Here is a 13,136-nt window from a genome sequence, read left to right as displayed (position 1 = left end):
CCGGCCAAGCCACGCCACTTCACCTGATCTGTGCAAAATGGATTCCGCCCACCCCCCCCCCGTCCTTTTAGCTGGATTCCCTGGGGAACTTCCCCTGCGTCAGGGAGTGGCGGGCGGGCCCGCGGGGTGGGTGCGGTGCCCCCCCCCCCCCAAAAAAAAAAGCCAGGGCACGGCAGGGCTCTCTGCGCCGCCGTGGCGAGCCCTGTGCCCGGGACGGGAGTGTCCTGGTGGCTCTCCGCACCTTCCCCCCCCCCCCCCCCAGTTCCTCCCTCGGCGTCGCCGGCCGAGATCGGCTGCGGGAGCGAGGCCCGCCCGCCGGGAGTCGCGGGGGGGGGGGGGGGGCGGCCGCCGAGAAAATGGCGGGCGGCGAGGCCGGGGAGGGGGCGCGGCGGGATGAGGCGGTGGGGCGGGGGCAGGGGCATGGCCATGGCGGGGGAGGGTCGGGCCGCGCCGCGCCGCGGCTCGGGGCCTCTCAGCCGGCGGCGGCTGGTGTGGGGGGGGGGGGGTCCGGGGCGGTGTCACCCGAAACCTCCCGCGCTGGCGGTGAGTGCGCTGCTGGACCCGGCGGGCGGGCAACGAGAGCGACGGCGGGACCGGGGTGGGTGAGGGATGCCTGAGGCGGAGGGCTCTGCGCGCCCCCCCCCCCCCCCGCCTTTTGTTCGCTGCCGGAGGGAGCGCGGGGGCAAAATGGCGACCCCCCCCCCTCCCTCACTCCGCACCCCACCGTATCTCCAGTTCGCCACCGCTGGCTCTGCGGGTGCCGGCACGCCGGGCCGGGATGGGGTGGGGTGGGGTGGGATGGGGTGGGGTGCTCCCCCCGCCCCGGGCGAAGCACCTCTCCCGGAGGCCCTTCTCCTCGCCGCGGGGTGCAGCAGGGCCGTGAGGGGACGGGGAGCTGCCGGCGGCCCGGGCCGGTCGCTCGTGTAGGGAGCGGCCGCAGCCCTTCAGGGGTGGCCGCCTTCCCGAAACCCGCACCAGCCGAAAAGCGTTGGAAAGGCTCAGGGAGGTGGTGCGGGCGTGTTGAGAAGCGAAGTTGAGGGGAAATGTTTTTGCAAGCAGTCGGCGGACAGCTTTGTTAGGGAAGAGACGAGTTACGTTTTACAAAGCGTGGCCCAGTAATGTCTTTAATTATGTTCTTAGGAAAGCACAGATAAAGATGGAAAAAACACGGCTCTCCAGCCTGACGTTGCTGCTTACAGCCACAGCAGCCATGCAGACGGAAGCGTTTCTGTGAGTACTCCCGGCTGTTTGGAAGCCACAGGTGGGCACAGCCACAGAGTTAGCCAATACAACTTCCCTGGAGTCCTTAATTCCAAAGAAATGCTGATATCAACTTTATGTTAATTGTCGGACTGTTTAGTTCTCTGGTTTGCATATTTGCACGTTTTGGTGGTGGTTTTTTTCTTCAGCACGCTGGCCTGCAGATGGGTGAGGGATTGAATGAAGTAGGTAGGGGTGCCAGTTGGAGTCAGTGGGGAGAAGGCTGCTGAGGAATTGGGAGAAATAGTGAGGTTTCACAAAACGAGGTTGTGAGTCAGTGGGATCGATGCTAACGCAGAGAAGTCAAGGGTTAAAGATTCTCAAACATTTCTATACGGTGGACTGGGGCTTAATGCAAGGAAGTGTCTTTCGAGCCTCACGCACAGAAAGCCAGTTCCCCCAGTCCTTTGGTATTGGCAGTAAAATAGAATCACTGCTGTAGCTGAGGTGGTTATGAACATGGAGGAACAATGTTAGGGGAGTATGGGCAATGATCCCTGAGTCTTTGAATGTTACTTAGCAACTGTTAAGAAAAAGTCAGCAGGATATAACTAGCCAGGCATCTGCAGACCACCCTATGGAAATGCTGCATAGGCAGAATACAAGGTAACAACCAGGATAAACAGGCAGAGGATTTCCAAAAAAAAAGTGACTTTTTTTAAAGTGAGAGAAACAAAGACTGGTAGTGACATTCTTGTTGTTTCTTCACAGCCTTGATGAAGCAACTGAGTGAGATGTGCAGCTGGTAAGTGTGGCTTAGAAACAAGTAAGATCCTTAGAAAATCTGAAAGTAAAATGTGCTAATTTTCTTCCTTGTTTTCTCCTCTTTACCTCTTTTTGTCTTTCAGACAGTTTTTTCCTTGTTCTAGACTTGTCTCTGTCGTTGATGTTTTTGGTGTACCCATAGGCAATTTCCTGCCCCTTCGCTTTCCCATCTAAAATGGTTTCCTGCATCCTACAGGTAAATTTTAATTAACGCAGGCAAAAGGGCCTGCAGTCTTTGGAGAGAGTTTGAAGAAATCTTGCCTGAATGTTTCTGAGCATTGTTCTGCTTCTAGCTGTTCAGCATGTCTTGGCTGCTCCAGCTCTGCACACTCTGACCATGAGCAGCAATTCCTCCCTCAGCAATGTGAAGGGCCTGAGGAACCTCACCACACAGGAAGACGGAGCAGTCAGAGTAACAGAGTCCATTGCTATAATCGTCATTGCAATTTTCATCTGTTTGGGCAACCTGGTGATTGTCGTCACCCTCTATCGGAAGTCTTACCTTCTCACATTGAGCAACAAGTTTGTGTTCAGCCTGACCCTCTCCAACTTTTTACTCTCTGTACTGGTGCTACCTTTTGTTGTCACCAGCTCCATCAGGCGGGAATGGATTTTCGGAGTCGTTTGGTGCAATTTCTCAGCCCTGCTCTACATGCTGATCAGCTCAGCCAGCATGCTTACTCTTGGACTCATAGCTATAGACCGGTAAGCGGCTCTTTCCGATAATCGTAGGGAATTGTCTAGTCCTTCCATAGAGTGGCTCCTTGACTGTTTATAGAGTTGAGAAGCGTTGTAGTGGATATCGCTATGTACTGTTTGTAGTGTCATTTTTCCTTCAGCCCCTTCTGAAATTTTGATACAGAAGAAAGTGACGCCATCAGTAATGCAAAATGCGAACATGCATCCAGAGTTTTTTAAAGCTGTTGATGGTATGACAACATACTACTTGAGAAACAAGAAATAGTCACTTAAAGTTCCAGATTATACGCTAAGCACACACTCACATGTAGGAACAGATTTAATAGCTGCATGTGTGCCTTCAGCCAAGTTTTACAATTTTGACTGTAACGATAGGTATTTTTACATGTAGTGAGTTTTATAAACAGGGCCCCCGAGTCCACTTTGAGGTTTGGAGAAAAGAGAACTAGATATCAACATCATTAAAATACGTTCTTTTTTACTGAACGTCTTTTGTGCTCCTGTTGACTCTTTCTTTTCTTCTCCACCAGGTACTATGCTGTCCTGTACCCAATGGTTTATCCAATGAAGATAACAGGCAACAGAGCAGTGGTGGCTCTTGTGTATGTGTGGCTGCATTCCCTTATTGGCTGCCTCCCTCCCCTTTTCGGCTGGTCGTCTTTGGAGTTTGACCAATTCAAGTGGATGTGTGTGGCGGCCTGGCACAAAGAGGCTGGCTACACTGCCTTTTGGCAGATCTGGTGCGCGTTGCTGCCATTCGTGGTCATGATGATCTGCTATGGATTCATCTTCCGTGTGGCAAGGATTAAGGCCCGCAAAATCCACTGTGGTAGCGTCATCATTGTGGAGGAGGACTCCCAGAGGAATGGGAGGAAGAACTCCAGCACCTCCACGTCCTCTTCTGGCAGCCGAAGGAACGCTTTCCAAGGGGTTGTCTACTCAGCCAACCAGTGCAAAGCTTTTATAACCATCCTGGTTGTCATCGGTGCTTTCGTGATTACATGGGGGCCTTACATGGTGGTAATTACATCAGAGGCACTTTGGGGAAAAAATAGTATTTCCCCTGCCTTGGAGACGTTAGCTACGTGGTTGTCCTTTTCCAGTGCCATTTGCCATCCACTAATTTATGGATTGTGGAACAAGACAGTGCGCAAGGAACTACTGGGAATGTGCTTTGGGGATCGATATTATCGCGAGTCCTTTGTTCAGCGCCAAAGGACGTCGAGGTTATTCAGCATTTCCAATAGGATCACAGGTAAGGCATGTGGCCACAAAAGATGCTCTTCCTTAATACCAGCAAGGCTTAATGTCTGCGTGTGCTTGGCATGTTTTAGGGCTCTGTAAACAAAGTGGGATGTTTCTGGAGGTTTCAGCAGTATTTTGTTCAAGTTATCATAGACATATGAAAAGAGAATTTTTTTTTTGTGGGAGCTAACCTTTTTTTCCTACTCTAGTAAAATTTTCTCTGCTAGGGTAAACATAGTGATGAGGTTAATAAAAATAATTTATTTTCTTTTCTCTCAAGCATTTCCTTTCATCTGTCTACCATTTTGTGTTACTCAGAGTTGAGCACTACCCTGGCTTTATGCTACAACTCCTTGAGATCCACTAAAGTTACACTGGTGTTTCTATTTCTGTAAATTCACTTTTTAGGCTTAATGGTTGTAAAGAAAAGATCATAAACAAAGTAAAACTATGTAAAAGAGTAAAACTATTTGCTGTCTCCCCAGGTTGCAGGCTGAGAGCTTCAGTTGCTCCGAGTTTGTTTTTTTTAAAGTAGCAACGCAATGAAATTCTGATTTTTTTTGATCATTTCCCTGGTTCCATTCAGAAGTTTCCAAAAATAGGATATCTTCATGGGGTCCCTTGGCACATTTCATGTAGAGGCAGGAACTGCATTTATTTAATTGGGAAGGAAGGTCTAAAATGCAGAAGGAAGGGGAGAGCAGCAAGGCATCCGTTATCTTTTCTGCAACGTGGGGTCTCTGGGAGAGACTTCCATCTAAATGAAAGCGTTCTGCAGCTGCAACCACATCACAGGCTGCAGGAGCTTTGGCAGATCTGTATCTACAAGATGCTGTAGATGAATACATTGGGAACTGAGCTGGGAGGGAAAAGACAAGAAATTTCTTTCTCTTTCCAAGCGATAAGAAGCTGACAGCTTCAAATTTATCGGATGCATTAGCTGGAGGCTGATAGGAAGAAGGAAAAAACATTATCAAACTCACAACAAAATCTTGAATTGGGATGCAAAGACAGCACCTTTTTAAGAATACTAGAATCTCCTCCTTTCTTGTTTTGGGGACTTGAAAGAAACTGGGCGTCTCAGTGCCTCAGCCTTGCTCATGAGCTTCCTCCCACACTAATGGCCAGTGACAGCTGCTGGTGGCTACTGGGTTTTTGTCTGTCAAGAAAGCATCTGGCAAATATCCCCATCTCTCTGAGTGCTCTGTGTTCAGCCTGGCTGGCTGGATAAAACACATGCAATTGCAAAAAGAGTGGGAGGGAGATGGTGCAGGTAGAATGGAAACTTGCCATATGGAAAGGCTCCAAAGATACCTGAAAGCTGCTGACTGGATTTCTGAGATGGGAAGTCCAGATGCTATGCACTCTGGATCAGCAAGGTAAGTTTTATACAAAGAATAATAAATAAGGCAATAGAGTGGGTATTACTAGAAGAGTTTGGTTTTTTTTTTCTATTGCAGACCTCTTTAAATATTCATTGTGTAACAAGAACAAAACTCTCTTTCAGATTTGGGGCTATCTCCTCATCTCACTGCCCTCATGGCAGGTGGGCGGCCATTAGGCAACAGCAGCAGCACAGGAGACACAGGTTTCAGCTGTTCACAAGATTCAGGTAACTAAAAGTCTTTTGCTCTCTCTTTTCTTGGGCAAAAGATTGCACTTGTAACTTGGCAGAACTCTCTGGGATAGTCTGTATTTATGTAAACAGATGGCTCTTGGTGGATGGATGACATGATGCATCTGGTCCAGCTGTTATAACAAAACTGCTGCAGCTGCTTTTTTTCTTTCCTTGCTCTCAATAGATTTACTTGCAAAATACTGTTTACTTTAAGGAATGATGACCCTCCCTTGATAATGTGTAATGGGAGCAGGACTTGCTGCTTTTGTGCCCTTCTTCTTTAGTTTTTATCATTCTTCAGGACTTTCCCTGTAGCCACAAGGAATAGAGCAACAAAGTGCTGTGGAGAATGTGATTCTGTTTTTCCTAGTACGTAAGAGACCTTGTCTTGTTCATCCTGCAGTGTAAACATAAACACTTAGAATGGTTTCAGCTTATAATTGCATCACTACTTAAGATCTCTTAATTGAAGGTCGTTTGGAAAAGGGAGAAAGAGTTCTGCCAGTAATTTTCTACCCAGAACTGTAGCTAGATCTTTCTGGCAGATAATTCAGTTACCACTCCTTAAATGCACTAGTTTTAAAGAGTATTTCTGCTCTTGAGACAGCAGAGGGTGATCTTCTAACATTTGCTTGGTGTTAGAGGTTTGTTTCTTACTTTTGTAAAGGAAGCCTGTGTAGCTAGGATTAGGATTTATTTTGGGAGTTGTTTTACACTGGTAGTTTTATGCCTGTTGTGGGTATTCAGCAGCTGTATGTGATAAGGAGAATAGCATCCCGGTAAACCTGCCTCAGTTAAGAGGATGTTGTGTTACCATCTTTTGAGGAATGATACTAAGCAGTTTAGACAAATGAACAAACTAAATACATGCTGAATGCTGTTAGAAGTGCTGCTGTTTGTTATGGAGGGAGTACAGTCCGTAGCCTGGGAATGGATATGCAGTGATCCACTGTGAAATACTGTTTCATTGGATGCCTTTGCTGTGAGGAACTAAAGAGCAGAAAGAAGTCTTAGTCCCTCTTCAATGCTGCCTGCTGCCCTACATGATCCAGTGGCCTGTGATACAGCTGCATCTTTATCTGCCCTGGTAAACAGAAGCTGGGCTTTTCATGTGAAAAACAGGTGAAGTAGTAGGAGAGGAAAAAAAATCCAAGTGGTGCCAGCTGTACGCAAAACATGAAGTGAGACCTGAGTCCCAATTGCTAAAGATGCTGCCCTGAGATCAATTATTCCAAGGACGAAGATTCACCCTGTAAGAGGAAGAGGCTAGTCTCTTCACTGGCCTCATTTGAAAAAAAAAAAAACCGCACTAGACTAGTAGATTTGAAAGAACACACCAGAATTCTGCTCCATGGGACAAAGTATCTATTTCTACATAGTGCCACCCTTCCCTTGCACGCTACGTTTCTGAGGAGGATGTGGTACCCTTGGAGATCAGTAAGAGTCTGGTGTTTTCTGTAGACAGCCTTAAACCCAGCTGATCCACAGAACAGCACAGCAAGTGGTTAGCTTATTTGAGACTGTGTATTAGGGCAGCAGCTTATTCTCTCTCTTGTGTGCTGGAGGGAGACGTATGACATAATGCACAAGTTTCACCTTAAAAAGTTTATCACTTTGCTATATCACAATGAATTGTCAGTGAAGACTAGACCTATGGAGCAGTGTGTTGTCTAGCAGTAAACCCCCGGTGATGTCTTTCACCTTCTATAAAATGGGTGCTGGAACACCTCCTTATTGCAAAAAGAATAAATTTGAGGATCAAAAGCAGCCAGGTGGGTGAAGAGGGATGTGAAGCCACCATCTGGAGGAGTTCTGAAACCTGTGAAGGTTCTTTGTCCTAGGCCTGTTGTCACATCACATGAGTAAATGGACTGATAGTGAAGTGTCACACACCAAATGTGTGTAAACTGTGTCTCCCAACAGCAGCTTCCCTGAGGACTGCTCACTCAGCACTGTCCTCACATCTCCCCAGAATGCTTGCTCTGCTTCTCCCTTACGCAGCAGAAAGACCAGCATTGCAAGGGAGGTTTAGTCTGCAGTCCTGCCTTGTGTCTCAGAGCATTGCAGAAGTGCCAGGATTAATTTCCTTGTGCTTGTAAACTATTTTATATTGGAAAGTTGCAAAGCAAGTGCAGGGAGGTGAAATAAAAAGAAGACTCCTAAACTGGAAAAAAGACTCCACAGACAAAAATTATTCTCAACTAGCAAGGGAATTTTCCCTATTAAAATATACTTAAAGAAAGTCAAAATAGGTTATTAGAGACAAACTAAATCGAACAGAAGATTCTCCAGTTCAAATTTCCATCCAGGTCTGATTACAGGCACGACATTTGGCAGCTATGGTTGTCTGCCCCTCAGGTAGCCATTGTTAGCCTCTTGTCTTCATCAGGAAATGGGGGCAGTTGCTGTCAATTTTACCCTTTACATACTGAAGGTAAGGTTTCACCTTTGCTGTCCTCTTGACATTATAAGCTCTGCAGCTCAGCATTTCGGAGCTGCTTGAGGTTTTAGATGGCTAATGAGAAAAGATTTCGAAATCTTTTGAGTGAAAACTCTGACCTCATTCTTTTTCTGTGCAGTGTTTAATCTGAGCTGAAATTCACTCACAAAAGCAGAGTTTAGACATCTTTTGAAGAAACTGCTATAGACTGAAAAGTTTTTGCCACCACTTAAATATTGTATCCCAGTGTTACTCTGTTTTGTTTGAGAACTCTTGCTTTGTTTCAGGAACAGATGCAATGCTTCTTGAAGACTACAGCTCAGATGGCCCACATGCCCCACACTGCATCTGTCCTCCTCGAAGGAGGAGTTCAGTGACATTTGAAGATGAAGTAGAGCAAATTAAAGGTAGGTTTAGGAGTAAGTATGGAAATGCTCAGAACCAACTATATTGCTTGCTCAGGAAGCCTCCCAGGACCTGCAAAATTGCCTTAAAACATATCTGACCACTGTTCATGTTGACAGACCTGACCATTCATGCAGGTACAACAGAAAGTAAGATCAGGTCTTTCTTCCAGTTCTCAATTAGCAACAGACAAGGACAAGAGTTAGAAGCTGCAATTTCCTGCATACATGTCATTTATGTTGCACAGCAGTATCGTCTCTGCAACTCCACTCACATGGTGGCTGTTTTAGGCTGTTTTGTGTTTCTCAGGGAATATATTTTCCTGCCTTCATACTTTGACTGAATTATCCCAGTGTTTCTCACTTGCTGCCTCCTCTCAGCTTTGTCATTCACAGACTTGAAATTCTTTCATGTGCAGATTTTAATGGTCTGAATATAATTCCATTCTGTTTTAATTACTTTTTTTTACTTAACTTTTACTTCACTTTACTATGTTTCTCAGCAGATATAGGTGAAAATAATGAGCCACGTGCACTTTTTTTCAGTCAACTCATTGATTCTGTGCTAGCAAAGTGTTGCTCTGATAATCTGTAAAATATGGCAGAATTAGTTTAAGCTGATGGTTACGATAATGTGGACTCTAAGACTTGATAATAACAACTGAATTTACTAACCAATAAATGATTGCAGACAGTACAAAGATGAGCAGAAAGCCTTCAAGAATTGAGTAATAATAAAACATGACTGATTTTTATGATTCTGAAATAATGAAAATATTCTGTGGAATTTTCTCTTCAAACTTCTTGGCAAAATTCACATTTTCCCTCTTCTCAGCACGAACTGATTATTTCCTTGGACAAATACATTGCCATATGTTTCCCATTATCTTTCTGAGTAATTACATAGGGGCAAGCATCTCATTTTTTGTGTGGTTCAGTCAAAGAGGGAGGTCTTAGTGCAAAATTTCTCCCCGTGGGTTTAGCAGTTCTCCCTGGTATGTATCAGGATTTTCAGGATCTCTGAGCCTTTAAATTATTTCAGCAGCCTCACTGGAGAATTACATTTAGCATGAACATCTGTGTTGCCCAACACGTTGGTGGATAGAGAGGTATGTAGAAGCTACAAAAGAAAATACATCAACACTGAAGAGAAGGTGTACCCAAGGTCATAAAAGGTTAGGAAGAAGTATGCTGCTGTCTGCAACTGCAGTCTTCAGCCTGTCCTGGCACGGAGACCTCTACAACTTCCCCACTGGAAGTAGAGGTGGGTCTCACAGTGTGGCTGGAACAATTGTAAGCCTAAGGACAGCAGACTGCTGATTTTAATCACTGCTTGGAAGAAACCCTTGGAATTTGGGGACTGCATAAACATGTCTGATGTTTGGGCTTAAAACAGTATAAAATAGCTCTTAAACTGCACTGCTCATGTCAATGAAGTGTAAGATCTTAGTCCAAATGCACTGAGAGTCCCTGTAAGGCTGTAAGTCATGCTTACAGCAGAGGAAGTACAAATTGAGGGTTCTGTTCCTGTCTTCTGTATGAATTCTTGCCTGATGCCAGACAATTCCCATTGTCCTTAATCCTGGACTCCAGTTAGTAAGCAGAAATCAGCTGTTGGCTTCAGTTGGGTACAAATTTAGACCAATAAAATCCTGTATGCATAGGTTCAGATTTGGAAAATCATTCAGCATACACTTAAACCTGTATCAGCACTTTGCTTTATCAGATCTTAGGTTTTTTTCACTTGAATTGGAGGTAATCTTTCTCTGCTTGACCTATTGAGGTTACTCTGAAGCTTTGTATTCATAGAATTGTTTAGGAGCCCAGGGTATCATTAGTAAATATACTCTGTAGAGTAGTTATTTTGCAGAGGGCATGATCGTACCTTTACAAAATATTAGTCTTTGGGCATTTGTGCAGGCATGCTGATCAGCTGTTAATTTTCTGATATGTTGCCTTTTTTTTTCCCCCCCCAGAAGCTGCAAAGAATTCTGTTCTTCATGTAAAAGCTGAAGTCCATAAATCTCTGGACAGTTATGCATCCAGTTTAGCGAGAGCTATTGAAGCTGATGTGAAAATCAGTTTGTTTGGGGAAGATGCTTTACCAGGAGCTCTGTTCCCTGGGCGGACTCTGCCAGGAAGCAGCATGAACACACGGCGTGGTATCAGGCCCCATGCTAGCCAAAGACTTAAGTTGCAGAGCATCGAGGAAGGGAATATTTGACAGGAGCACTGCAGTGAGAAGACAGAATGAAACCACTAAGCAGGATCTACTACAGCTGCTAGTGTTTCAACAGAACCAGGATACCTTGTTAGGACGTTTTCAGTGCTTTTTCAACACTTGAAAACTAGCCGAATTCTGGTACTTACATCAGCATTTTACAGCAGTATTTGTTTACTGTTTAGGGTGCTATTGACTCTTTTGTGCCATCACACAGTGCATAGGAATTCAGGGTTTGGTTTCCTCGGCCAGATCATTAATTTGTTGGATCTTGGGTCTGTTACTGGCCAAAGCCAATACAGGAATGAAAAAGGAAAAGTATGTGCAGTGTTGAATTCATTATTGCATTGATCCTCTCCTGACCACCAGGATAATCAGTTTATACTTGATAGCTGGAGTGCTCTGACAGGAGCTTGTGAATAGGATATTACATACAGGCGTACTGTCACAGACTCCCAAATGAGGAGCATGGACTTCACTAAGGGCCAAACATAAACTTTTAAGAGAGCTTATGCAGATTATAGTCCTTCTTATCCTTGCTGTCAGATATCAGATAACCTTGCTGTTCATCCATCAGAGTGCTAGATCTGAAACTGGATTGTGCATTGGTTCTGCATTATGAGATACCAGCTTCTCTAGATGTAATAGGTGGGAGCGGACCTGTGCTGGAAATATCACAGAGATGCTATTTGAGGAAATGATCAATGCACAGTTCTTAGTTTTTCTGAGAACTTCAGTTCACTTCTCTGGTTATGCTTTTACTAAAAGGGCACTCGACGGCTGTGGTAAACTTGACAGAATATAAATAAGGTATTACCACTTCATACTAGGGATTCATCTTTTCTGGAGTAAAAAGTTCTGTAAAATGGTTTTTGTTTTTCTTTAATCATGAGGGAATGTAGTATTTAAGCTATAGTTACCTCAGCACATATATTTCTTGGAGTATTCATTAACCTCTAAAATAAGAACATTTGGCACTTATATTGCACTTTGCATGTTGTTAAGCACTGTACGGACATGACCTTGTTAGGCCTTTCTGAGAGGGTTGGTCAGCCCTGCTTGCCAAAGAAGGGGAACTTGGCAACAGTCAAGCTGCTGGCAATGGAACAAGCTGCAAAGGTGGAAGGGTTTATTACAGAAAGAGGGATGAGGTAGATTGTACAAGCGTGCGTGGCTTGAGGAACCTTTCTGTGCCTTGCTGGGTTGGCCCCTTCCTTTGTGGGGGTTACAGCCCTGCCTTACTGCTTATTTAAAAGAAAGGGAGACATAATAGGATAATTTCTTGGGGGTGGGTGTCAGTAGCACATGGACTTGAGGACCAAGGAGTTGCATTGTTTACTCTGTCTGTTCCCCCATGCCTCTACCTTTCCCCAGAAGTGGTTTGTGTGAGTTTTTGCCACAGATTGTTTGGCAACCGAGGGCAGGATGTTTCCATCTGGGCAAGAACTGGGTGTACACTTGTTAAATTATCACGGTGTGTGACTTATTCAGAGGCACAGAAGCAAACTGGTTTTGAGGCAGAGCCTTAGTCCAGTACTGTATTTAGACATTCTATTTGTCTGTGTTCCCAACTCAGAAATACAGTTCAGCACAAGCTTATGTCCATCTCTGGACAAGGTTTGACTTTATGAACTAGGCTGAATCCCATTACATTCCCCTGTAAGATGTAACTGCATGCTTAAAATTCAGTACATGGTTTGCTGATTAAGAACAGGCTGTTAAAGCAAGAACACTCAAGCACTGGTAAGATGGCTCTTTGCATAACACAGGAATTAAATGACTAATAATAGTGAGGTCCTCCTGTATTTTTTGCTTCTAGTGTGCTAGATAAATTGGCACCTGTGGGCACTGACTAAAAAAAAAAAAAAAGAAATCCCAGTATTTGCCAGGAAATGCCCTGCACTGAGGTCATCATTACTATTGTTATCATTACAATCACAGTTGCTCTTAGTACTCAGCACTCCTTCAGGAGGCTTGAAGTGTTTTGTCTGCATCCCTTTTATTGCATATTCCTGCTTCAAAACAAGCTGAGCAGAGCTGTTGCTGGATGTGAAAAAAGCACATGTGAGTGTGAATGCGTTGTGGTGGAGTTGGTGCTGGTCCAAAATGGTGTATATTTAGGAGGGAAAATTCCGAGGCATACGTGAAAGCACAAAATTATTAGTATTGTGTAAAAAGCATGATTTTTACACAGGTACTGAGCCAAATTCAGCCTTCAGGCAGGTCAAGTGGAGTTCCATCAGTTTACACCATGACTGCATTTGGCTGTCAATTTAACTTCACTCGTCTGTTATTTAGTGTAAATGTTGTTAATATTTTTGTACACACATTATAACTTTTCCATAATTGTTACTACCAGAGTCATTATCTCATTTGAATTGTCATCAACAAAAGCAGCGATTAAGAAATGCACACGTTTTGTAAGACTGTATTCCCCATCTTAAATACAAAAGAAAAAAAACCCTATTTCCAGCTTCTACTGGT

At 44.6% G+C, this 13,136-nt stretch overlaps 1 protein-coding gene across 1 annotated transcript; it reads left to right on the top strand.

The window, feature by feature from the left end:
- The first annotated feature begins 2,299 nt into the window (after nt 1-2,299).
- Nucleotides 2,300-13,118, top strand: GPR161 (G protein-coupled receptor 161). The gene is made up of 5 exons (XM_009962803.3): nt 2,300-2,730; nt 3,255-3,979; nt 5,477-5,581; nt 8,315-8,434; nt 10,408-13,118. The coding sequence occupies exons 1-5, from the start codon at nt 2,363-2,365 to the stop codon at nt 10,653-10,655; spliced, it is 1,566 nt and encodes a 521-aa protein (XP_009961105.2). The 5' UTR covers nt 2,300-2,362; the 3' UTR covers nt 10,656-13,118.
- The last annotated feature ends 18 nt before the right edge of the window (nt 13,119-13,136 follow it).

Source organism: Tyto alba, unplaced genomic scaffold, assembly GCF_018691265.1.
Source record: "Tyto alba isolate M040663 unplaced genomic scaffold, T.alba_DEE_v4.0 Super-Scaffold_14, whole genome shotgun sequence".
Lineage (NCBI taxonomy): Eukaryota > Metazoa > Chordata > Aves > Strigiformes > Tytonidae > Tyto > Tyto alba.
Note: the sequence above shows the minus strand (reverse complement) of the source record. Positions and strands in the feature narration are given on the sequence as shown.